The sequence below is a fragment of the Tribolium madens genome, unplaced genomic scaffold (assembly GCF_015345945.1).
Source record: "Tribolium madens isolate multiple individuals breed KSU strain unplaced genomic scaffold, Tmad_KSU_1.1 Scaffold_3;HRSCAF=73;Tcas5.2_LG2, whole genome shotgun sequence".
In the NCBI taxonomy this organism is placed as follows: domain Eukaryota; kingdom Metazoa; phylum Arthropoda; class Insecta; order Coleoptera; family Tenebrionidae; genus Tribolium; species Tribolium madens.
This window is the reverse complement of record NW_025401006.1, coordinates 11,832,423-11,859,299: the sequence shown is the minus strand read 5'-3', so window position 1 is coordinate 11,859,299 and position 26,877 is coordinate 11,832,423. Positions and strand designations below refer to the sequence as shown.

At 30.9% G+C, this 26,877-nt stretch overlaps 3 protein-coding genes and 1 non-coding gene across 5 annotated transcripts in view; 3 read left to right on the top strand and 1 right to left on the bottom strand.

The window, feature by feature from the left end:
* Positions 1–2,029: 2,029 nt before the first annotated feature.
* Positions 2,030–5,482, top strand: LOC123007090. The gene is made up of 2 exons (XM_044402127.1): positions 2,030–2,079; positions 2,992–5,482. Exons 1-2 carry the CDS (start codon positions 2,062–2,064, stop codon positions 5,056–5,058), a joined length of 2,085 nt encoding a protein of 694 aa, XP_044258062.1. The 5' UTR covers positions 2,030–2,061; the 3' UTR covers positions 5,059–5,482.
* On the bottom strand, positions 5,357–9,113 carry LOC123007091 (sialin-like). 2 transcript variants are annotated; one of them, XM_044402129.1, is made up of 10 exons: positions 8,968–9,113; positions 8,691–8,920; positions 8,422–8,646; positions 8,291–8,375; positions 8,077–8,243; positions 6,304–6,456; positions 6,125–6,257; positions 5,915–6,070; positions 5,782–5,867; positions 5,357–5,739 (listed from the first exon to the last, which is right to left on the bottom strand). In XM_044402129.1, the coding sequence occupies exons 1-10, from the start codon at positions 9,038–9,040 to the stop codon at positions 5,563–5,565; spliced, it is 1,485 nt and encodes a 494-aa protein (XP_044258064.1). In that variant the 5' UTR covers positions 9,041–9,113; the 3' UTR covers positions 5,357–5,562. The 2 variants fall into 2 exon arrangements, with proteins under 2 accessions (XP_044258064.1, XP_044258065.1); XM_044402130.1 differs by having other exon boundaries at positions 5,557–5,732.
* Positions 9,114–10,900: 1,787 nt separating this feature from the next.
* LOC123007432 (FERM and PDZ domain-containing protein 2-like) overlaps positions 10,901–26,877 on the top strand; it is an 83,641-nt gene continuing 67,664 nt past the window's right edge. The window contains exons 1-2 of the mRNA XM_044402728.1: positions 10,901–11,043; positions 11,116–11,146. The gene's annotated coding sequence lies outside the window, so the exon portion shown is untranslated. The remainder of the gene's footprint in view (positions 11,044–11,115; positions 11,147–26,877) is intronic.
* Trnal-aag lies at positions 23,490–23,571 on the top strand. Its single transcript has one exon. It is a non-coding gene; the product is annotated as a tRNA-Leu (tRNA).

The window sequence follows — 26,877 nt, the reverse complement described above, 5'->3', positions numbered from 1 at the left end:
CAAATTTACCTTGGTTGAATTCTGAAGCCGTCAAACAAGTCTTCAAACGAAAAAAAGTGAATTTTTAAGAAAACAAAAAAATTGAATATTGTTCCTGAATTAAATCAGTACCCCACACACACAATAACATAGAGTTTTTATCTAATTTTGAGTATTTGTAACGGATTGCAAAATTCATTAGTTTTTATTTTTTTATGAAAAAACGTATATTTCAAATTGCATGAAAAAAATACAGTAACATAAGAAGGTAATCTACAATACACCAGAAATAAATCAAAAATTCCTTCTGTAGTTACAGCTTTTTTATAAAAAAAAAAAGAAATGGCCAAACATAAACGTTTTTTTTTAATTTACTCGTATTTTTTTAAAAAATTAAATTATTATATATTGCTGCTAAGGCCATCAAAAAGTTGTGTTTTTTTTTAAATTTATGAATTACGATTTATTTTTTATTCAGTATAGTTCAACCTTAAATTAACAATATAAGTTTCAGCAAAGATTAAGGCCCAGATTTCTTTCAACTTTTTTGCAAGCATTTCTTCACGTTTTTAATTATTAATTAATATTACAATATAATAGTTTATCTCATTTTCATTTCATTTATTTTGTTTTGTAGGTACATGACTTGAACCATGAAAAAGTTGCCATCTACCATCTTTTTAGCTCACAATTAATTTTAATTTTAATTTTGATTAAAAAGATAAAACGTTTATGTTCTCAAATTAACACATTTTTATTATTTTACATTTTATGCAGCTTGAAATAATTATTGTTACATCTATGTCAACTTCTGGCACAAGATTTCAGAATTTACTAAATAACTAGAGTAAGTTTTTTTGTATTCTGACACAGAAAAATAAAAATTAAATTACCTAAACTTCTGAACTAGATAATTTAAGTTGAGCAAGAAAATTTCACTTGATGACACTATTGCCAGCAGTATGAAACAAAATATGTATTATTTAATTTATTTTTTAGTAGAAATATTAACCAGTCAAAAATTTATTCAACCAATTTTATTTGTTTCTATTTTTCTATATTTTACATTATTATTATTTATACATAACTTATTGAGGAAATAAAACTTAGATGGTTATGTGGACTTATTCTAAAGTGTTTATTATTGTTTTAAATATCTTTAATGTTATACAATAATTCTCTCAAGCTGTGTTGGTTTATATTTTAACTTCCTGCATTCTTTCAACTATTTCTGTTCTAAATTGAAGACCCTTTAAAATAATATTTTTTTTCACTCCTCAATTTTAATTAATTTAGTGTTTTTTTTTTAAATTTATTGGCTTTTATAAACCACAATTAAATTTAAGGAATAACAAGTCGGTTTCAAAATGTATTTTAATCAGTAGCGAAGAAATTATTTGGGAAAAAATATTTCTACACTAAAACAGTAGATTTCATATTTTCAGCATTCAATAGTAAAATTCTTTTCACATTGGAAAAATTTATACAACTTCCTTGTGAATATCCCTAAACGTCTATCCTAATCCTTCGTTATATAACTTTTGGCTTTACATCCATACACCGTTCACAATAGAGAATGCATATTTATGAACCCTCATCATGGTATAATGTGATAACAATCATTTAACAGCAACGGTAGTAAAACGCTGCCACCAAAATTGTAGCCAACCGTGTGAAATAGGCCACCTGATTGTCTTCTATGGATAAATATTTCGTAAATAAAGTCCCATTGAAGTACTTGAATTTTTAACGAGCGTGTAGGCTTTTCAGTTTTGCCCAATAATGCATTCACGATAAACCATCGAAGGTTAACGTTCTTGCAAAAACCATAAATTCCAACACATTTCCCAATATTTTTTTTATTTTCAAAATTTTAAAAAATCATTTCTGTTACCAAAAATGCAATTGAGTCAACACTTTCACTGAAGTGCACCGGATCCAAAGCTCGTTCTCGGAGTGGGTGGCACTTCAAGGTCATCTCCCTCCAGGTCTGAAGACTTAACAACTGTCTTAAGTTATATAGTGAACCGGCGGTTTAAATGAAACAGTCGGTGTAAACACGTGGTGTAAGCAACTGCCACAATGGCAGATTTAACAAAGGTAAGTGGCATCATTTCATTATGAACAAAGAAGTTATTTTGTCGCAAGTAACGAAAGCGTGTCTTTAATGCGATGATTTCACTCTTGCATGCTGAAGATGTTTAATCTAATTTAGACTATTATTAAAATGTAGTTTGGACATTAATTTAGGATTTTCTTCTTGTGACACAACGGTAATTGCGAAGGAAACTATTTGCTTTTATTTGTGTAAAAAACGGATTACAATTATAAAACAGAAGCACGATCTCTGCACATCTAATCAATTTGCATTGTTTTTAAAATCAAGGATGTACAAGTATATCCTTTAACGTATTATACTCCACAAACATTAAAAGGAGAATATAATTGTCTCAAAATTCAAACTTTCTCTATCTCTCGATTTTATTGAAGTCTAATTTATATTAGAAACAAGTTTTTAATTGAAATTTTTGATGTCTAGTTTCCTGTGATTTCAAATAATTACTAAAACTCTTGCTAAAGCTGCTAATTATTGAGAGAAAAATTTTGTTTTAGTATTTTAGTGCTCATAAAATGTAGTCTAATAATGCGGTCTTTGTTTCGTTTCAATTATGAAAATATTAACAATTGGACAATTAAGAAGAATTTATTGCAAGTGTGACATGTGTAACTGATTGTGAAACGTGCCTGAGAACTGCAACACAAATGAATCGTTAAAATTATTTAAACACTTTCTTAATTTTGTTAAAAAAAATTCTCATGCCTCGTTAGCGACTGATAGATTGTTTCTCTCAATTATACAATTTGCCCATGACAAGGTTAATGATAACTTTTGTTAAAATCGCATTCTTTCTGCTTTCTTTACCTCGCACAAAGCACATCTCGTAATTAGAGAATTAAGGACAACTGTTGACAACAATTTGCCGCAAAGTTGACATTGCCACTTTATTTCAGATTACTCCGTTGTTTTTCTTGCTCCTACTTTGCAAAAAGTCAATTACTGTTGAGAATGAATCGAAGGAGGAACTAGTCGAGTCTGAGTCAAAAGACGGGAACCTTGAAATAATCAAACAAATTAAGAAAGTCAATGATGATGGATCGTACACTATAGGTTACGAAGCCGATGATGGATCGTTCAAAATTGAGAGTCGAGACGTTTTAGGGAATATTAAAGGAACTTACGGGTTTATAGACGACTCAGGACAAATTAAAAGAGTGTCTTACAGTACCAGTAATTCTAGTGAAGTTTTACCAAAACCGGATTTACCATCCGTTGTCCAACGAATTCCAAAGACAAATCGTACTCAAATCTACACTTCGTCGACTAAACGTCCTTTTTATTCCACGACTCAGTCAACTCCGACCAGCACAACAGCTCTTCAAAGACTTGCCAAATTAAGAAGCCAATCAACCACAACCACCGAGAAACCCAACTACAGCGAAGTTGTTAATATGGAGAGCGAAATTGTCAAAACGACAAGCAAACCTCACATAGTTTACCCTAGTTCAACCCCAAGGATTTTGCTACAAGGTAGATCAACAGTCAGATCGACTGTTGCAACACACACACAAACACAAAAATCTGAAGGTCAGTTAATTAGACCGGAAGTTGTAACAGCTAGACCAACAGAATTGCCATTGTTTCGACGACTTGCCTTAAAACACCCACTTTTGAATGATGACAAACATGTGGACCAATCTGAAGGCAGGAGTAACATTTTGAGGAGACAATTGTCGCAAGAGAAGTCGAATTTTGATCCCCAACAACACGTTTTTATGTTACAACAAGCTCTAGGTAGTGATGCTACTGATGTATATAGTGGTTCGGTTACCACTGGGACTCCTAGACCTTTGTTTACGACGACGTCGCGTCCTAGAGCTCTTTTAAGTACCACCACAACTCCAACAGTGGTTTCAAGACCAACAATACGATATCCTGTCAATTACCAAAGAAATGTTTTGCAAGACTTAGAAAGTAATACTCAGGAGTATGCTCAAGAAACGACAACGACTGAAGCAACAGTGAATGATGCTACACCAACTTCAGTTCCGGTGGTGCAAATCCCGGCTAATAGAGCCACTCAGGATCCTCTCGTTGCAATTAGACACCCTTTCCAAAGAGGTACTATTTTGGTACCTTTGAGTCAATTGCAAGGAAGAGTGGTTCCAGTTGATATAAATGATAATCAATACGAATATGTCAAAGAGACGACCCCAAAACCGGTTGAACCACGACCAATTTATGTAAGGAGGTTACCACCACCTCATTTTAGACCAATTCCGGTTCAAGTTGACGAAAATGGTTTTATTCGAGAAGTGCAAAGACAACCAAATCAACCAGTACCATACCCAGTTCCAGTTCCCGTAGCACCACCCCATGAGGTAGACAATGACATTGACGAAATTAGTCCTCCTGTTAGTACCAGAGATTTCCAGAAGCTTTTGCACCAACTCATTTTGAGACAAACCCGATTGGAACGTATCAGTGCTTTGACTGACCCTCGCCGCCACCCAGAGTACTACCAACAGCGCTATCGACCAGTCTATCGCCCAACACCTGTCCCATATTACCAACAAAACGGCCCTGTACAATTTTTACAAGACGAAAATTTGCAACAAAGACAAAGACAATACGTCCATATCCCCAGTGACCAACAAGTTGCAATTCGTCAACAGCAACGCCAAGACCAGGAAGTTTACAACCAAAATGGACAGTCTTACATCCCCACAAGACGGGTGGCAAGACTGTTGCAACCAGGTGAAGAACAACGTCAAGAGAACAAAGAGGAGTATCTTCCTCCAGATGTCCGAGAAATGCTCTTGTTGAGGATGCTTCAACTTGCCATAAATCCAGCATTGCCGTTGAGCGAAGATGAGATGGGGCAAGGTACCACTCCAGTACCACAATACAAGAAAGTTCCAGTGCGAAATGTTGAAATCTTGGGGGAGGAACCCGAAGAGAAACGACCTGGGAGGAGTAAAAGGTACAAAGAACCACATATGGATTATTACGAACAATAGTTGCGTGTTGGTACCATTTGCTATCTTAATATTTATGGGACAATGTCAGTTTTTATTGCAAAAATGCAAAATTATGTAAAGTAGGTATTAAAATCATCTTAGTTCACAATCATGCAAGTATTTATTAGCATGCTCATTATCATTACCTACTTATCAAAATTAAGGGTAATGCACGACTTGTGTTATCTAATTTAGTTTTCAATTTTGTAGCAAGCGCAATGTTTGGTGATATTTTTGTACATATTTATTGTTCATTTTTTACTTATTTTGTATTTAGTTAGGCCACTGTATAATTAATAGATTGCATGCTTCAATTATGTAAATATTGCGCAACCATTACCAAAGATGTGAATACTTTACGTGGGAACTTATCTACATGTCGTTTCTTTTTGAACTGTTCTATTATTACAATAAAACAATTAATGAATATTCAGATGGTTTCATTTTCTAATTTACATGATGTAATAATAATGGTGTCGCACGATCCAATTTTCCCTTCATTGTCTACTCAAGAACAGAATCTAGTCTTGAAGGTTCTTCGATTGGTTCCAACTCTGGTTCTATATCACCTGGAGCGTTCCAGTCCTGGACTGACCCGCTCCCCATGGCCATAAAAAACGCAGCTGTTGTCAAAAGCACAGCGGAGGAGACCCCAAAAACCAGTCTCCACCAACCTGCAAACTGTTACTCATTTAGTTGAACAAGTGTTCAATTTAAACGCACTGAACCGTGTAAACCTTCGGACACCACGTAATTAGCTGCGAGAAGGCCAGCAGCCCCCACAGTCTGACATAGGCCAAAAACCGTCCCTAATTAAAATCATATTAAGAGATTAGAAAATTGAGTAGGCTTTCACCTGCAAAATTTGGGGCAATGTCAGCTGCACTTGCAAAAGCTCCAGCTGGTGTTGCTGCAGTAAAGGCCAAAGCAGCAGTGTAGAGAGCTGCAGGAGCAGCAGGATCGCAGCCTGTGTAACCCAAAACGAACATTAAAGCAGCAGGAGGGAAATGTGCTAGAAGTCAAGTGTTAGAAACAAAACAAATTATTGAATTATTGAATTATTTACAAATGTAAACGAATAATTTTCTTGCAGTTGTTGTTGATACGATTCCTGATTGTCTAACATGGTCTACAACTACTCCAAAAGTGATAGCGGCGAAAAAATGCCCAATGTGGGGTAATGATTGAAGGATGTCTTGCTGAAATTTTTTTTCAGAAACTTATTTCAGTTATTTTTTGTCATACATATTCGATTGAAAATCCATAAACTAGTTTCAGATATTTTGTGACCCCCAACATGAGAGTAGCATCGGCCCATTGACTTCCTATAACTGTGATACCACAAGCCCATGCTGGTTTAGAAGTGAGTAGTCGCCTCCAAGGTAAGTTTCTGTGTTCCTATAAAGACTAGTTTGACATACACTACTCCAAAAAATTAAAGGAACAAAAATATTTTAATGATTTTTGAAAAGCTGTAATTTATCAAAAAATGATCGTATCCAGATTAAATAAAAAACATTTTGATGCTTTAGGTTTCTAGTTTTAAAGTTTTTTTGCAAATATTTTTTTCTGTGCTATGGTATCAAGCAATTCTAAGTAATAGCACAAGAAAAAAAATTCTAAATTTTTATGTTTTTGGTTTTGGTTCACGAACGTGGGGATTTTTTTTTAGTTAAGTCAATGCATAAGCCAAATAGAATGTTCGATTATTTTTAATATGTTTTGTTGAAATTCTCTTACGTCAATTTGTCAAAGGATCCTTTTGTCTTTGATCATCGATATCTCAGCAACCACAGAGAATATAAGGATAGTGTCAAATACTGGAATAATGTTTTATAAAGTCCTTTTATAATTTTTTGGAATTTTTTTTTTCACCTTTAACATTGAAAAAAGTAACTTTTTACGTTGTTTTAGTAAATCTACCGCATGTACACTAATATTGATGGGGGACTTTAATGTTTTTTAGTGTTTTTACAGTTTAATGTATATCCTGCGTAGCCATGTAAACTTTTAAATCGATTTAAATCGATAATCGATCGATTCATCACACCGTTTTCTTGGACCAATTGATCAAAGTGTTACAAAAGAATTGAAGAAACCATTGTGCATATTGTTTTTAAAATGAGAAAAAGAATTTGCTGTTTTTTACAATTTTGCATTAGTTAAATTAAAAAAAAAAAAAAATCTAAAAAAAAAACACAAAAATTTTGATATGTACTAAAATTAATCAGTATTGTTTCTTGAATTTTTTTACAAATTTAAAAAAATCTAAAACATGTTTTGTATTTTTTTTCAAAAATTAAGCAATATTGTTTCTTGAATGTTTTACAAATTTTCAAAAAAAAATCAAAAAACAATTTTTGTTTTTTTTTAATTTGTAGCAAATAACTAAGGCAAAATTGTATACAAACTCAAAAATAATGTCTTCTTTATTCTTCTTTTGCAAAACTTCGATCAATTGGTCCGAGAAAACGGTTTAAAAAGTTGCTTTTTTCTCTTTTTATTAAATCTATGTTAAAGCTGGAAAAAAAATTAAAAAATCGTAAAAGTATCTTATAAATCATTTATTCCAGTTTTTGCTTTTCTTCTGTGTGGTCATTGGTTGCTGAGATATCGATGAAAGGATCCCTTTTCATATAAAGTCAGATATCTCAGCGAAAAATTTACGTCTAGAAAAGGTCAAAAAAGCATATTAAAGGTAAACGAACAGCTATCCGGCGTATGCATTAACTTAACTAAAAAAAAATTTTTAACGTTTGTGGACCAAAAGCAAAACAAAAATTTTGAATTTATTTTTCTCGCGCTATTACTGAGAATTGCGAAATAACCGTCACACAAAAAAACTGCCAAAAAATCTTAAAACTAGAAACTTAAAGCTTCAAAATGTTTTTTTAATCTAGATACAACCATTTTTCGATGAGTTACAGCCTTTCAAAAAACATCAAAAAAATTAGAATTTTTTTTTGTTTCTTTAATATTTTGGAGTAGTTTATTTTGATATTTTTTGTAGGTGATTACGTCTCGTTTGGGCCTATTGGGATGCAAACTCTCTTCCACAAATCTCCACCACAAGAAGTACCAAAGAAACGATGACAATGCAATAACATAACTTAAAAAATCACGACCACAACTCCTGACCAGAAGCGTCCCTAAAATCCCCACAACTGCATAACCCAGGTTAACAGCTGAAAACCAATGTGAAAAACTGAACATAATCGTGATTTATAGTAACCTGTATATAAAGAAACAAACGCACTGACATGTTTGGTTTTGATCCAAGTTACTGCCAACATGTGAGCTGCCGGAAAGGTGGCACCCTTAAAAAAAAAATTAGTTTGGGTTTGTTACACTGAAACTTGGTACCACAAAAATGCCTTGAACTATTCTGATAGCAACATGACTAGGTGTTAACCACGACGCTGGTACCATAATTGCCACAACTCCGGTTCCAAGAACCCCAGCACCAAATAACCGTTCTGCTCCGACTCTCGCTGCCACCCTACTGGCTGCTAATGGTGATACGAGACTTCCCCACATGAAAGCTTGTCTTAGCACAGCTTCAGTTTCATCAGTTCGGGTCATTGGAATCTATCTTTGGTGTGAAAATAATAAAACTGAAACTATTTACGTACCTCAATGTGTGGAATTGATCGCACAACGTGGACTACCGATTTGTTAGAAGGTGGTTGACAATATCGTGTTATATAACTGGTGTTTTCAACATATTCTGCAAATTCAGCTGCTGAATAACTGGAAGTACTATTTGCCCTTAAAGCCACTGATGCGCTTTGTTCAACTACGCCGCAAAGGACAAAACCTGTGACTACAAACACCGCCAGAACATGCCTAGACCCAATTTGATCTAAATTATCAATTTGTGTTAACTAAAACTTGAAACTTGAAACTCACCGTTGACAACTTTTTGGGCTACTCTTTGGAGTTGGATGCTACCTCTTTTCAAGGTTTCTAATCCAGGGGCCATTTCTATTAATAAACTTATTTTTTAGCAGCTATTACGAAACATTATGTATGATCGACAGAGTTAAAATGAGTGCAACGACAATTTCTTGATAATATAATTGGTCGTTTAAAGTAGGCTTCCTTTAACAACCTACAATACTTGACCGCCGCTACTTTTGTTTTGCAACGTGTAAATTGGCGGTTTAAATCATTCATTTACGCGTTAAAAGACGTATTTTTGGGTACATATTGAATTTTATTTAAAAAATTTACCAAGTTTTAAATTATTTTAGATCAAAAGTACGAGTAAAACACGTTTTTTAATTTAAACAAATTGTATTATTAGCTCAGCGAAACGGCTTTGTTAACTAACAAACGCAATTTGAGAAAAATTTTTAATTCATAATTTTTTGGTAAATAACTATCAAAGCTCTACGATAATTTTTTTTATTAAATTCAAACAAAAATACTTTGTAGGAAATCAGAGTAGAGATTTAGAGAATTTTGAACTGCAAAAAATTAGAGTAACTTTTTGTCCAAATTTTAATTATTTTTTAAATGAAAAAAAAAAATTAATTGATAAAGTAAAAAAATTAAAACTTTACAAAAATTGATAAAAGAGTGTGTTTTTAGAATTAAAAAAAACAACAAAAATATTTTTTTTAAATTTTTTTCTTAAGATTTTGTAAGTTTTAATTAAACAGAGACAAATTAAGTTTAGATTTATATTATATTTTGTTATTGTTAGGACAAAACAATAAATGAAACCACAGTTTTAATAAAGAACACCAAAGTGGTAGTTTTTGGAGTGATGAAAACTAAATAAAAAATTTAAAAAGTGTTAAAAAAATCGAAATCAAAAGAAGTATGACACAGCAAGGTTTTTTTGCAGCTTGTTGTCAGTGTTATGTTATCACTAAACACTGCTAAACACTAATTTTTAATGTTTTTTTTTAATAAAAAAACAACCAAGAATGGTAAAAACAAATTTTAATTAGACTGAAGTAGATATAATAAGAAACACGATTTGTATAATTAATTTTTTTGTGCTCTGCTGAAATTGTGATTAGATTTATATCCTTTTCTGTGGTTATTATAACACAAGAATAAATCTAACCAATAATATGTATCTAAAATAATTTAATTTTTGCAGTAATAAGAATTAATTAAAAAAAATAAAGTGTTAAAAATCGAGATCAAATGTATAAATTTTTTAAGTCAAAAAAACAGCTAAACATAATTTTTTAAATATTTTATTGTCTTTGTTTTTTGTCATTGTTAAACACTAATTTTTAGTTAATTAAAAAAAATAAAAAACAACTAAAAATTATAAGCACAATCTTTAATTATGTTTACTAAAGGAGATATAATAAAAATACACGGTTTTTATGCTTAACGTCTTTGCGCTCTGTTAAAATTGTGATTAGACTTATATTATTTATTTTTGTCACTATTATTATGACAAAACAATAAATCTATCTAATCACAAATTCAATAATGCGTATCTAAAATGCTTCAGTTTTTGCAGTGATAAAAACTAATTAATTAATTAGTTAATTAATGCAAAAACAAGTTAAAAAGTGAAATCAATACGAACTTTAACTTTTTAAGTTAAAAACAACTAAATATAAATGCTTGACGTTCATAATATAAAACAAAACTCTTGATGACAAAATGAAAATTATTAATTTTTAAAAACCACTGTTTTTATAATAAAACATTATAACAAGTTTTGTAATTAAATCAATAGTAAGTAGTATTCAAGCATAAAAATGTTATTTAAATGCAAAAAAGTTTAATTACAGATTTCTTGTCTTATGTTTGCGGATATACTAACAGAGGTCGCCATACAATAAAAACTCTCATATTTAAATGAACACCTGTTCAGCCAATAACAGTGGTTTATAATGTTTGGTTTTGTTCAAATTTTATGTTTTTTTGTTTAAAGTATTTACTGAAATGTTTTGTGTAACGTTTTGCTTTCATTTTCCATCTGGAAAAGTGCTTTTAATGTGTGGATAACAGGTAATAAAAACGATACATTAGTGTGCTTGTAGCAGTTATTTACCTTGCTCTAACCTAACTTTTTTCTTACAGGATGGAATAAAAACTTTGGCACAAAAACAAGGTAACTACACTACGTAAAATATTTATTTTGCAAAAAAGACATTTTGGAACATTTTTCTTCAATATTTGAATGGTGGTAACAAACATTCGATGCAACAATATTTTTTTTTGCTTTTGTCATTATGTTATCATTATGATTTTTTCGTTGGGCTGGGTCTTGAGAAAGCAAATATTTCTTAACTTCTTCTCTGAAATAATTGTTGACCAAATTCCAAACACCTAGACTATACCAAAACATAACAAATATGAAGAAAAACCCTTTGAAAATAACCCCAAACATGGTGTTAGGTGCTGTTTTTGTACTCTAGATACATGTAATAAGCTGTTTCAAGTGTTTCTTTCACTTCTGGCCACGAAATTAAGAGGAAAATCAAAATTGAGTTTCCTAATACGAAGAGTTTTATGTTTTCGATGCCTTGTCTTGAACGTAGCCACTTGGAAAAGCCTTCTTCTTCTTCGGAATCTGGTGGTTCTGGGTCTGTTTTTTCAGGAACTTTCTCTTTCGTGATTTTCACTTTGAGTGTTTGCTGCTTTTTCTTCATTGGTTTTTTCTGAAATAAATTTATGACATAATTAAATATAAGTGACCTCTTGCAGGGAGTTTTGGTGTTAAATTGCTTTGGGCGAGAATGAATATCTCTAATCTAGACATTTTGGCACAACATTAGGCTAGCTTTCATTATTCCTCGGGATAGCAAGTCGTTTCAGTTTCAAACAGTCGGTGTTGCTTAAGCGTCGAGTTAGGCTCATTAATTATGGTTTGCTTGCGTTCAACGGTGACGTACTTTGATTTCATTGTCGAAGGAAAACTTGAGAAACTCTAATTTGTAAGTTTGGTGCAAGCAAACAAAGATTAACTAACAAGTACTAACGAATCAGCAAGTTCGAAACAATTAAGTCAGAAAATCAAAACACTTTGAAAAATTTTCATTCTTTGTTGTATTAATGATGATCCTATTTTCTGTCAGTTAAGCTACGGTTTTAATTAAAACCGGTGAAGACAGAGCACGTCCTAAACTCACATCTAGTAAAATTTTACGCTTGTTGTAATTATGCAAGAGGTGGTGTACGATGTCAGGTGCAGGTAATATTTTTACTTTATAATTTATTCATCTCCTATGTGCATATCCTCTTTTCTTTTAATTTCTTCTGCATTTGATGACTAAATACGAGCTCTTGAACTCTTTATGACGAAATTGCAAATTTTATTAAATTTCACTTCAGACTTGGAAGGTTATTGAATTATTTTGAGCGATTTAAATTAAATTTTAAAAGGAAAATGTGACATTAGAGTAGACGCATATAATAACAAAGTTTCAAACGAGTGGATGCCACCCATCTACCACCGGAGGGTGTCTTGTAGGGTGAATAGGAAATAGGGTTGGTGGGGTCTACTTTGTAAAATTTTGTGAGATTTTTGCAAAATAAGAAATGTTGATGTTTTTTCCGAAAAGAAAAGGAAATATACTCATTTCTTGGCACCACTGGGTCATCCTGTATATTGAGAAATATAATTTTTAAATACGTTGTAGGATGATGTAATTTATTAAAAATGGTGATTAATAACTATGTGAAGCCATAACAGGTTTGTTTGCACAATTGGTAATGGTTTTACATATTAATTATTATTTGTCGTTAAATTTATCACAATTGCATTTTGATCATAATTTTTTGAGTGTAAAAGTATTATTTAACGTTTGATTTTATCCATTGTTATATTCGATCTGAATGTGGTCAACCACGTTTCAAATTATTGTGGTTTTAAGTTAATAATCGTCGAGGGGTAAGTCAATTAATTAATTTTTACTGCTTTTGTGACCAAAACTATTTAAAAATTGTGATGTTTCTCAAGAATAAAATTTATATTTTTTTCAAATATCAACCTACTATAGAACTTTTTTTTACACAAGGCTAAAATCTAAGGATTACATTGATATATCTACGTTTTATTTATTTTTTATCGAAATAAATTTTCATATAATTTCATTTATACTTTTGCATTTGGTTTAATTTTGAAGTACTCGATAATAGTGATACAGCCCTATTCTTGACTTTATTACTCAATATTTCAAAAACTATGCATCGTAGAGTATTCTAACTAGTTGAATCATGTTCAGCGAGTAATTTTACGTCTAGAAAGTCATATTTCAAGCGTTTTTACGACTTAAGGTAAATTGACTATTTTTAGATTTTACTACCATTCCCCTTGAAAAATTCAAAAAATTCAAAATTTTTGAAACTTGACCCAATAACATTTTATGCATTTATTTGAGTCTTTAAGACCTCTAGAAATGTAAAAAACGTTAAATGGATCAATTTTAAAGTTGAAATTTTTTTGGATTTTTGTCGAGATTTTGGTCGATTTTTGGCACCCGGACCGGTCTAATGGCCATAACTCCGGACTTATTGGAGATAACCTCTTATATTTGGTACCGTTGGATAGAAAATTAAATTTTCTATCATATATTAAAAATTTCAGTGCTCTACGATGAATAGTTATCGAGAAAATTTCTGATAAAGTCAAAAARATCGAGAATTTAAATCCGACTATAACTTCAAAACTACTACGAATTTTGCAGTTTAATTGACGCCAATCGATTCCCCGGAACATTTTACATAGGTATAGGTCAAAATATTATGTTATTGAGACTCAGTTTTGCCGCAATTTACAAAACAAAAAAACTAAAATCTAGTGTTTTTGAACATGTCTCAGATTCGATTTAAACCTATCTTATCCGATAGATTTTGACGCGCTAATTACGAATTTACCAACCACATTGGGCTATCTCCTTTAGTTTCGCCGTAATCGGCGTTTAAAAATTCAAAATTTGTTTGCGAGTTATCGACTTGGTTTTGGCCTCAGTCGATAGATTTTCTTACGCTGATTACGATGGAGTTGGACTGATTGCTCGAAGTCTAATAGTTTGGCCGTAATCGCCGTTCAAAAAGTGAAAATTGTAAAAATTGTGAAACTTTAAACGCGTTTTTCTACGAAACTATAAGACTTAGAGCAAAGTGGTAAAAACCATTAAAATTAGCTTAAAATTATCTATTTATTGGCTCAAACCGGAAGTCGCTTCGGGTTATGGTTCCGGGTTCAGACCCATTTTTAGTTTTTTTCAAAAAAAAATCCTATTTCAAAAACTATGAGTCCTAGGTCAAAACGGTTTGTACAGGCGTGTTTTTCGGTTAATTTCACATATAGTACTAGTTTTTCATAAGAATCAAAAAATGTTGATTTTTGGTCAAAATCGGATATAGTGCTTTTACTTTTAGCCTTATTCTTAACTTTATTACTCAATATCTCAAAAACTATGCATCGTAGAGTATTCTAACTAGTTGAATCGTGTTCAGCGAGTAATTTTACGTCTAGAAAACCATATTTCGAGCGTTTTTACGACTTAAGGTAAATTGACTATTTTTACGATTTTACTACCGTTCCCCTTGAACAATTCAAAAAATTCAAAATTTTTGAAACTTGACCCAATAACATTCTATGCACTTATTTGAGTCTTTAAGACCTCTAGAAATGTAAACAACGTTAAATGGATCAATTTTAAAATTGAAATTTTTTTGGATTTTTGTCGAGATTTTATTCGATTTTTGCCACCCGGAACGGTCTAATGGCAATAACTCCGGACTTATTGGAGATAACCTCTTATATTTGGTATCGTTGGAAAGAAAATTAAATTTTCTATCATATATTAAAAAGATCAGTGCTCTACGATGAATAGTTATCGAGAAAATTTCTGATAAATTCAAAAATATCAAAAATATGAATCCGCTTATAACTTCAAAACTGTTGGAAATTTTGCAGTTTTTTTGACGCCAATCGATTCCCCGGAACAATTTACATAGGCCTATGTCAAAATATTATATCATTGAAGTATAGTTTTTTCGCAATTTACAAATTAAAAAAAAATAAAAATTTGTCAACACCCCCCTCCTCAAAACCAGTGTTTTTGAACATGTCTCAGATTCGATTTAAACCTATCTTATCCGATAGATTTTGACGCACTGATTACGAATTTACTAAGCATTTTGGGCTATCTCCTTTAGTTTCGCCGTAATCGGCGTTTAAAAGTTTAAATTTTTTGGCTTTGGCCTCAGTCGATAGATTTTCTTACGCTGATTACGATGGTCTTGAGTTTTTTGCTCTAAGTCTAATAGTTTGGCCGTATCCGCCGTTCAAAAAGTCAAAATTGTCAAATTTGTGAAACTTTAAACGCGTTTTTCTACGAAACTATAAGACTTAGAGCAAAAAGCTAAAAACCATTAAAATTAGCTTAAAGTGATCTAATTAATGGCGTAAACCGGAAGTCGCTCCGGGTTATGGTTCCAGGTACAGAGCCATTTTTAATTTCTAGCAAAAAAAATTTATATCTCATAAACTGTGAGTTCTAGGTCAAAACGGTTTGTACAGGCGTGTTCTCCGGTTAATTTTACATATAGTACTAGTTTTTCATGAGAATAAAAAAATGTTGATTTTTTGGTCATAGTCGGATATAGTGCTTATACTTTTAGCCTTATTCTTAACTTTATTACTCAATATCTCAAAAACTATGCATCGTAGAGCATTTTAACCTGTTGCAACGTGTTTAGCGTGCAATTCTAGCTCTAGAAAATTATTTTTCAAGCGTTTCTACAACACACACCTACGAAAACTCAAAAAAATTGTTTTTTTTTAACTCAGTTCTATAACATTTTATACACATTTTTGAATCTTTTAGAACATTTTTGTACTTTTCTAAGCCTTTTCGACTCCTGGGAGTCATTTGGTTTATTTTTGAAGTTTTTAGTTTTTTCGATTTTTTCTCAAACTTCCTACTCTCAACGCTTGATTTAAATTTTTTTTCCACGTGATATGTACATAGTTTGTGATTTAGTAATAGTCTTAGCTTAATACAATTTTGTTATTTAAGATTGTAACGAGAATTTGATTTCATAAAAATTCTTAAACACATTGTGGGTAATGACGATTAAACTTTTCTTGGATGTGAAACATTTCAATTGAAATTAATTTTGTTCGTATAAACAGCAATAACTGAAATATTGTTTACATTGATGGCTGACCTGAATAAATAGCTATTGCTAAATATAGTTCGCATAAAATTTTGGTGTTTGATGTGTGAACGGGCAAAAACTTGTATGATACTTGCTTAGTTTTTGTCAGTTTGCTTTCGGATTAGAATACAATTCACGGGTCATACTCGTACATTCAAACACAGCTTCCATTCAATTACTTACCCTGTCCTTCGCATCCAGGCAAGGAATCTGCTGTCCGACGTAAATCAATGTTTTTGTCACATTGGTTGTATTTATCAGATGCTAAGAGGTCTGTTTGCGAGCTGTGGCGAACATGAACTAAATACGTCGAGAATCCCTACACAACTCTCTTGATGAGCTTTCGCACTAATCTCATTTTGAACTAATATTTTGCGACTTACGAATCCCTACTAACGACTAAAGTTGGATCTGTGAGGAGTCGAGAAACTGTTGCTTCTCTTTATATTTGGATATTTTTAACGTCTGTATAAGGGGAAATAAAAATGGTATTTGCTCATGTAAAAAAACCCTTCGCATATTGAATCCAAAGCCCGGAGAGGATAATAAATTTAAATGGAGTTTATTCACATTGTTTGAATGACTGTTCTACTGTGAAATAAAAATAAAATTGAGGAAACGGCGAGGTCAAGTGCTAGTGGAAGAAAACGAATCGATGGTGGTCACTGATATCCGAAGGGACAGTTTGAAATAAAGAAAATTGTTGCTTTGGATTATTATCATTGTATTTGTTTTATTGTTAATTTACATTAAATGCATAATATACATTATGAAATGGAATAAATAAAACCTGTCATCAGATGAAATCCCTCGATTATGGAAATCAATCCCAGAAATATGTGTACTCAAATTATAACAGTTTGTAACCAAACTAAGCGGATAATCATGTTTGGAATAATAGCAATGTTCTCAAAATAGATTTGTCACGAAATCAGAACAGAAATGAAAAAGGGTCCAACATTTGTAGTACTAATTTTTTATTTCTTTATTATGTTTGAGTTTACCGTTAGTTATTCGTATATTTATAGAGGATTGCCACTTGAAAATTTTTTTTTTCTATTTTGCGTCTGAAAGAAAGCTTATTTCGATACCAAAACCTATGCTTTAATGACCCATTTCAACACCAATTTTGGTGCTGAAATAGACTAGTACAATTCTAGTACAATTTACTTTCTAAAGGTTGGTAATGGTGATTTTCAGCGGCGTTTTGAGTGATTTTTCTTATTTCAGGTGGTGTGCTTGAAATATTTGCAGTATTCATTGTTAATGCAACAAAATTTTTAAAAATACTCGAGAGTTGAAACTGTGAAAATCGATTTTTTCAGACTTTGTGACAACCACCACCTTATTAGGACAAAAGTTCCTAAATTATGAAAAATCGACTTTTTGAACGCGCAAAATAATATAAAAAACCTGTTTCACAAGTTATTTTTTTATGAAACTCGCGCTTCGCTGCTCGTTTCATAAACTTGAACTCGTTTCACCAAACTTGTTAACGAAACGCGTTTTTTTAATATACTATTGTAGAACTCAAAAAAAACCTAAGCAAAATCTTTGTAAAATTTTATTTTAGAGAAACATCTCTTTTTTATACTACTTTATTCATCAATTAATTTTTTCAAAAAAAAAACTAGTTTATGCAAAAAACGTGTAATTGCATACTTTTCGTTCACCTGATATATAATTCACATGATTTTTATAATATTTCATGACTAGTGTCTTTACGAAAAGAGCATCAGGACAAATATAAATAAGAATTATACGAATTTACAGATACATAATCGTTTTGAGATAGTTTGGTGGTAACAAGTTGGTGACAGATCTGTCATTTTGAGAGGAAATTAAATTTTTTGGTAACTAAAAGCATATTAATTTGGTCACCGATAAATATACTTTTGTCAATATTATATTTGTAGATTATACCTAAATACTACAAAAAGAAACTGAAAACCATAATTTTTTATGGATTTTATTAATACACTGCACTTTCAATTAATTAAAAATTTGATTTGATTTATTATTTTTTTTTGTAAATGGAAATAAAAATTTTGAAAACATTTGGCTTTTTTACGAAATATTGATGTAATAGTCTTTGTAAAAAAAGGTTTTATAGTGGTTTGCCACTTGAAAAAATAATTTGTTTATTCTATTTTCCGTAAAGAAAGCTTATTTCGATACCAACATCCAAGCTTTAATTTCAACACCAATTCGTTTGCTGAAATAGACTAGTACAATTTAGTTTCTAGAGGTTGGTATTGGTGATTTTCAGCGGCGTTTTGAGAGATTTGTCTTATTTCAGGTGGTGTACATGAAATATTTTCAGTATTCATTGTTATTTCAACAAAATTTTGAAAAATATTTGAGGCTTTATAAACTTTGTGACAACCACCACCTTATTAGGATATAAGTTCCTAAATTATGAAAAATCATCACATTTCTTTTTTGTGAAACGAGCAGTAAAGCAGCAAACCTGAATTCGTTCCAAAAAACTTGCCTTACGTAACGCGTTATTTAATATACTATCGTAGAACTCAAAAAAAAAACAAAACAAAAATTTTGTAAAAATTTTATTTTTGGGAAACGTGACATTTTTGTAGTACTTTTACATTCATTACTTAGTTTTTTCAAAAAATAAGTAGTTTAAGCAAAAAACGTTTGGTTTTATACTTTTCGTTCACCTGGTATATAATTTACAATTTTTCATGACTTGTGTCTATGCAGAGAGCATCAGAACTCGAATTATCTTTTGGGGCGATTCTCATAAATTTACAAATACATAATCGTTTTGAGATAGTTTGGTGGTAACAAGTTGGTGACACATCTGTCATTTTGAGAGGAAATCTAATTTTTCGGTAACTAAAAGCATATTAATTTGGTGGCCGATAAATATCATACTCTTGTCAATATTATATTTGTAGAATGTACCTACAAGTAAAAAAAATACTACAAAAAGAAACTGAGAACCATATTTTTTTATGGATTTTATTAATTATTGGAATTAATCACTACACTCTGCACTTTCAATTATAAGAATTTGTTTGTAGAAATTTTTGATCTATAATTTTTTTTTTGTAAATGGAAATTAAAATTTAGAAGCATTTACCTTTTTTACGAAAATTGATACACCAGACTTGTGATTTTCTTACGAGTGAGATTATGACGGTTTATTTTTAGAGTTTGAGGGTCGAAACTAATTCTCCGAGTAGAAAACCAATCAGTTCCAGGACGAATTGTTCAGTAGATTTCTCGTCGCTGTCATAATTGGTATGTAGGTTTCTCGGGATTTCTCCGATTAAACTTTGTCTTATCGTATCGTATGAAATTGCAACACTCTGTGTAACGTGGTGATAATTGGATAGTGTAATGGGTCTGTGGACAATTTCTATTAGTACCAGAGAATCACATTCCCTCCGCCCCATATTCCATTGATAACAACTCCGTAGATTGGAACAGTTCATCCACATAACTCGATTATTATTATAGTAAGATTCCGAGATGGGGTGAGGCGATAGACCTCTCCATTGTAGATAAATGTGATTCAGTTTACATCTGCCACAGACAAGCATACAATTTCGGTGCAAATTTATACGTGTATTGAGCTTAATAACAATTTCAGCAAATTAAATGCGAGCCTTTGTCCTATAAGGAGCCCTTCTATAACTCACAACTACAAGACAGTTTAAGTCATAATATTTGTTACCGGAAGAAGTGTTCCTGTTAATAATGTTCCGAAGGGACTAATTATTGCTTTAAAGTAATTCGATTATATTATCCCATTCCAGCTTTCAGCGAGACCTTGTAGGGTTCAAAAATCGAATTAACATGCAGCTTCCTTTCCAGCTCTCACATTTCTTTCATCTTTGGCACTTTTTCTTGAAATTATTTTACCAGTGTGGTCGTCGTTTACACCCTCAGCGCTACAAAGCGCCAAATGGCACCTCCATTAAATCAGTTGCGATATTAATTACATTAAGGGATCCTTGTTATGTCAGTCATCGTTATTATCAACTGATTTTAGCGTCGACGTCATTTAGTACCCTTTCAACTCAAGTAGAGTGAAACATTTACAGAATTTTTATTTTATTTTTTTTGAATAGAATCGCAGTTTTAATTTTGCACACGTTCCGGGGGGCTTAGGCAACGTTATATATTCCGGGCTTGATATTGGGTTTCCAGTCATTATTTTCTGACACTACGGATGGCGATTTTATTAAAAATGAACGTTTCAAGCTTCATTGCACTGTTTGGAGTTTTTCGTCGTTGTGAGTTTATTTTTGATGCTCGTTAAAGAGATCGTTAAAAGTAGTTTTCAATGAGATATCGGAGAATGTAACTTCGGTACAAAGTTTCGTTTTATTAAAAGGGAAATTATGTCTTCTGTTGGGATTTCTGGTGCTTTTTCGCATTTCTTGTAACTTACTTTCTCTTAAATTATTTAACAAAAATTTTGTTTTTTTTCCTTTTATGATAAATACCAGGTGAATAAAAAGTATGGAAACAAACTATTTATTTTTTCGAAAAACTAATTGATGCACGAAAAATTGTTACTATAAGAATGTGATGTTTTATCAAGAATGAAATTTTTCGAAATTTTCTTTTGTTTGTGAGTTCTACAAACTTTTTAACGTTGTAAATGGCAATCCACTTTAAGACCATTTTTCTCATGAAGGTTATGATCTAAGGATTACAACTATCTACTTTATATTTAATAATTTTTTTTACATAAATTGCAATTTTGACAAAAAAATCCCATAACTCAATTTTTTTGACTTTTATTTTTGACATTTGACATTTTTTATATCTATTTAATGGTACTGATGATTTTGTATATATTTTTTTATACTTATTTGGTAAATGTACAAAAATTTTCCCAACAAAAGCCACAAATAACATTAAACAGAGTTATATAATTTAGGTTACAGCTTCCTTGTTTCCTCTTCTAACAACCTGTAGCAAAAAAACTTGGAAAACTTTTTTCCAAGAGAAATAAATAGAGTTGAAGTGCAAAATTTAAAGTCTCATAACTTCGAAATTTTTATAGATAGAATTTCGTAAAATTTTTTCCATGTTTTTGGTGTCTTACTCTTCTCTGGAGGGCGAGTTTTGGCGCATCTGTATAGTGAGTTCTAGACTTGTGTCGAAAGTTTAAAATAAAATGTGTCAATTTTTTAATAAATTTTCTGCACAATATGCCAAGATGAAACCTTTCTTTGCAGCAGTTCATCCATCAGAAACAAATTGGAGATTGTCAGGGGGTTCATAATTTTTAGCGTTTTTCTATTCTACAGCATTCATTAATTTGGAAGTGATTGATTTTGGTAATAAATCACCACAAACGTCAGTTGTCTTTAGTTACTTTGCATCCTATATCTTTTATCATATTTTTTTATTAAAATTAATTAAAATCAAGAGGAATAGTTTGAAAATTTAAACTACGGTCAGAGGATTATAACATTCAGTGTCGGCTAATGCTGATTACACAGTCGTATTATCCTTTAGAAGGAACAAACTTAACAAAATTTACGTTCCACCGAATTTAATTTGATTATGGCACTTGAAGCCTTGTAATTTGTGTTCGTCATATATAATCCTGTAGTGTATTAGAAAGGATGTTAATAAACGCCGCTGTTGATAATAAGCACCCGGAAATATATTTGCGATATTTCAGGTGTTGCACGAAATATTGTCATTTTCCAATAGTTGACAGTTTTATTGTTACAATTTTACACGGCCAGTAAATTTATTCGGAATGGGTGAAGTAAATATTGAAATAACACGTACAATATTGACAAAAATAATACCGAGAGAAAAAAATTATTAAACATTTGCGAAATAAACAATATACAGGGTGATTTTAAAGTTTGTGCAAATATTTTAACAGGTTATAGTAGAACTCAAAATAGGTCAAAATAACTAAACTTGTCTTATCCGAATGTTCATAGTTTCTGAGATGTAGAGGGTACAATCTCTAAAAAGCAAAATTCTCAAAATATAAAAAAATATAAAATAAAACAAAAAATATAAATGAAGTTTGAACCTTTTGAGTTCTTTATAAAAAGCAAATGCAATGTTTTTACTGTTTTATGATTTTTTTTAATGTGAAGACACTTTCCTGTGTCTGTTTTTGGTAATTTTAATTTGTTTTTTATAAATCAATGTAATAGATTTTGAAGAGGTGACCTCAGAGATTATATTGGTTTACAATTGGAGAACTATAAACATTCGGATAAGCTAAGTTTAGTTCTTTTGTCTTCTCTTGAGCTCTACTATCACCTGTTAAAACATTTGCACAAACTCTAAAATCACACTGTATACAGGGTGCGCCAGGACTCGCGTCCCAGAGAAGGAAAGATAGCAGAAACATGGAAAAAATGTTAAAAAATTGTATCTATAAAAATTTAGAAGTTATGAGTTTAAGTTTTGTACTTTGACTCTATTTATTTCTGTTAGAAAAATAATTTTTCAAGTTTTTTTGCTACAAGTTATTAGAAGAGGAAACAAGGAAGCTGTACGAGTATCCTAAATTGTAACTCTGTTTAATATTATTGGTGACTTTTATTGGCAATTTTTTTTTACCTTTACTAAATAATTATAAAAAAAACATATACAAGATCATCAGTATCATTAAACAGACATAAATAAATGTCAAAAAGTAAATGTCAAAATTGCATGTTCCTGGTATCTTTCTTGAAATTTTCTCTGGGGCGCGTTTTCTGACACACCCTGTATTTGCTAAAATAACTGTATTTTGAGATGACTTTTGTAATAGTATGTTTTGAAAACTTATGAATAGATAAGGGTGAAAGTGAGCTGTACTTGAATAAAAATATTGAGTAAAATAGACGAAGGCAATTTAACAGCAATAAAAATATTGAGTTTCTTTAAAAAACCCTCTCTGAGAGGGTCGATATTAAGTGTCGATTTTGTGGAAAGGCTTTTTGATGTCGTGACATGATTTCAATGGAAAAAAGTAAACAATTTATAAAAAGCTCGGTTATTTGATGTGAAATGTGTGGAGGAAACAGATAGTGACGTTTTACGTATTCCAAACGCTTTCAACACTCGTGTGACATATACACGTATTTTATATCCAGTACATTAATGTTTGATTTGATTTTGATTGTTTATTTATACGTGAATCTAAACCAAAATTGTTTTTTTTTGCTGCGTAATTACACCGAAGAGAGTTGTGGTTAAAATGAAGTCAACGTTGTATTTATTAATAACTTACAAGTGGAGTATCAAGAATCGACGATATCTAATTATAGTGATAATACAGAGGTAGCGTGGCCGAGCGGTCTAAGGCGCTGGTTTAAGGCACCAGTCTCTTCGGAGGCGTGGGTTCGAATCCCACCGCTGCCACAAGTTTTTTTTTGTAAATTTATAATTTGTTGGAATGGCAGCTTTTGTTTTAATTAATAAAATGGGTCAAATTAGTGTTCCAATTGCGTCTAATATTGCCTACTTCATCAAACTGTAATTACAGCGAAATGGTGTGAAATCTAATTACGGATGTTTTGATAATTATACAGAACCTCAAATGCAGCAGGACCGATAGTGTGTTATTGGTATTCGCAAGTACCACTAAGTGCCAATCTAGAAATTGAATTTGCAATATCCGCATCTGGCGGATATTACGCGCGTTTTCATCGAACGTATCAATACCTAAATTGACTATAGTCCATTTACGTTATGTTTGCACTCTCATTTTAGAAGTAACAATTTTTAAAGATCAATATATAAAAATAAACACATTTTTATAACGCTTGTAATTAGAGATTTATGGAATTTTAATTTTGGTAGAGCGTAGCTTTTTTGAGAAATACAGTTTTGGCATCTCAAAATTCACATTTTTCAGGTTTTTTTAGATGTCTGAAAATGTTTTTTTTCCGGTTTGGAAGGAAATTTATTAATTTTATTTTACATTTTTCTACTTTTTACATTGTAAGATTATTTATTTCGCTTTAGTGTGGAAATACAAGTTTTGTGCTCCAGGTACACTTTTTATGAATTTTTTTCTTGTTTTGAACAAAAGCTCTGGTAAGATTTTGTTAAGTGAATTTTTATAATTAGATGTAAAAGCTTTTGCATATCTTCTTTGTTGTTTTGAGGCTTCGTAGTAAAGTTCAGTTGGTCGATAAAAGCTGTAGTTCCATATAAGAAAAATTTGCAAAAATTACAAATATGCATTAAAAATAATTATGAATTCACAGAAGAGAAGAAAAAATATGCAAATTGGTATTTCCAGAGAAGAAAAGTCTTTGAAATGTCGTTCTTTTTGTTAAAAAATGCTAGAATTTTAAATTTAGAAAATACTGAAATTTTGTCTTAATCTTCTGTTTCTCTTTTCTTAATTGTTAACTTTTAAATGGACTGTTCAATTATTATCTTATAGAATATAAAATGAAAATTTTTAATTTTACCATTAAAATTTAATTGTAACAAGGTTTTTATTTGCTTGAATTTTTTTTCACTTTTGTCAAATTTTGCAAAAATTTAGGTGTCCTAGGTTTTATTTCTACAATTTTCTAAAATTTTTTACATTTTACATTTTTTTCTTTCTTACGTAGATTATTTATTTGGCTCTAGTGTCAAAACACAAGTTATGTGCCTTCAGGTACTTTTTTTCTGATTTTCGTTTTTGAATAAAAGCTTTGATTTTGCTAAGAGAAACTTTATAATTAGATGCAAAAGCTTTATCAATTTTTTTTTGGTGTTGGGCTTTCTAATAAAGCTAAGTTTGGTTGTAAAAGCTGTATTTTTTACAGACCGACTTCATATAAGAAAAATTTGCAAAAATTACAAATATGCATTAGAAATATTGAGAATCCACAGATAGGAAGATAAAAAATTTGCAAATTAGAAATTATATAGAACAAAGGTTTTGAAATATTTTTCTTTTTGTTAAAAAATGCTAGAAATTTAAAAAATACTGGAATTTTATCCTTATCTTTTGTTCTTCTCTTATTAATTCTTAACTGTTAAATTGATTTTTAATTATTGTTTTAGGGAAGACTGAATAAAAATTTTTAATTTTACAATTGTAGTTTGTTTGTAACGAGGCTTTGCTTAAAAAAATTTTTTTTCAGTTTTGCTAAATTTTTTTACTTTCTACATTGACTAAATTAATTATTTTAATTATTATCTTATGGAAAATGAATGAATTTTTTTTTCCAATTAAAGTTTGTTTGTAGCGAGGTTTTTTTCTAACTTGCTTTGAAATATTTTTTTTTTTCAGTTTTGTCAAATTTTGTAAAAATTTAGGTGTTTTAGGTGTGTTTATTTCGATCAAATTCTCTAAAATTTCTTGCGTTTTACGTCTTTCTGCTTTCTAATGTAGATTATTTGTTTGGCTCTTGTATGGAAACACAAGTTATGTGTTTCAGGTAAATTTTTTCTGATTTTTTTTTGAGCAAAAGCTCTGATTTTGCTAAAAGAAGCTTTATATTAGCTAAAAGAAGCTTTAGCAAATCTTCTTGGTGTTCTTGGGCCTTCTAATAAAGATAAGTTGAATCTGTAAATGCTGTATTTTTTACAGACCGACTTCACATAATAAAAATTTGCCAATTAGAAATTCATTAGAACGAAGGTTCTTGAAATATTTTTCTTTTTATTAAAAAATGCTAGAATTTTAAATTTACAAATTACTGTAATTGTTAACTTTTAACTTGATTTTTATTTATTGTCTAAATTGCATGAAAATTTTTAATTTTACAATTACAGTTTGCTTTTGATTTTTACTTGTAAATATAATTTTTCTAGTTTTGCCAAATTTTTCAACTTTTTACATTAACAGATTAATTATTTGCTTTGGTGTGGAAACACCGGTTCTGTGCTCCAGGTAAATTTAAATAGGAGACATCTCCAACCTTTTTGAATATTTGATAAGGACAAAAAAAGTGTTTCACTTAAGTGGCAAAAGTGTTTCACTTACCGGATGTAAAGTAGCTAAATGTAATTCTGTATTGCATGACTTTACATGTTCAACGGTGTAATTTAATTAATTTATAAGTCGGTTGATTGTCCGCTTTTATAATGTTATTAGAAATTCAAGTTGTGTGTTCTTGAATATGCACGTTCGTTGCATGTGCACGTTGCATTATCCTGTCAGCCTCTGCACTCGGACGTTCTCTGGTTATTTTCGTTATTAAATTGATTACAGTTAACATCGTTTGAATAAGTTATTTTAATAGCCACAAATTTGGTTTATTAGGGCGTGAAAATTCATTTTTCCCGGACTTGCCTTTTTTGTTATTTAGATGAATACCGAGGATCTTCATCTAGAGGTAACAAAAGCTTGAAAGCAACCCGGTTATTTTATTGTCAGGCATAAACCATTTTAGCCTAGATTAATTTTCAACCGTTGAAAATAGAATTTCTTTATACAAGAATCATTTGTTTTTTTTAATTGAGTTTGGGTTCTTGGGAATTGAATTTGGCTGGTTTTGTGTGGGTATTTTTACATGTTTTAAGCTCAACTAGTAGCAATGACGAGACTTGGCGTCCTTCTTTCGACGATGGCTGTAATTAAAAGGGTCTAATGAATTGAGAGTAACAAACAACCGCGATGTATTCGCTTCCAGAATTCCAATAAGAGGAAGTCCATTTATTTCAGGAGTAGAAATACTCGGCCATTTCGCGACGAGACAATGGGTTTCGTTGACGACA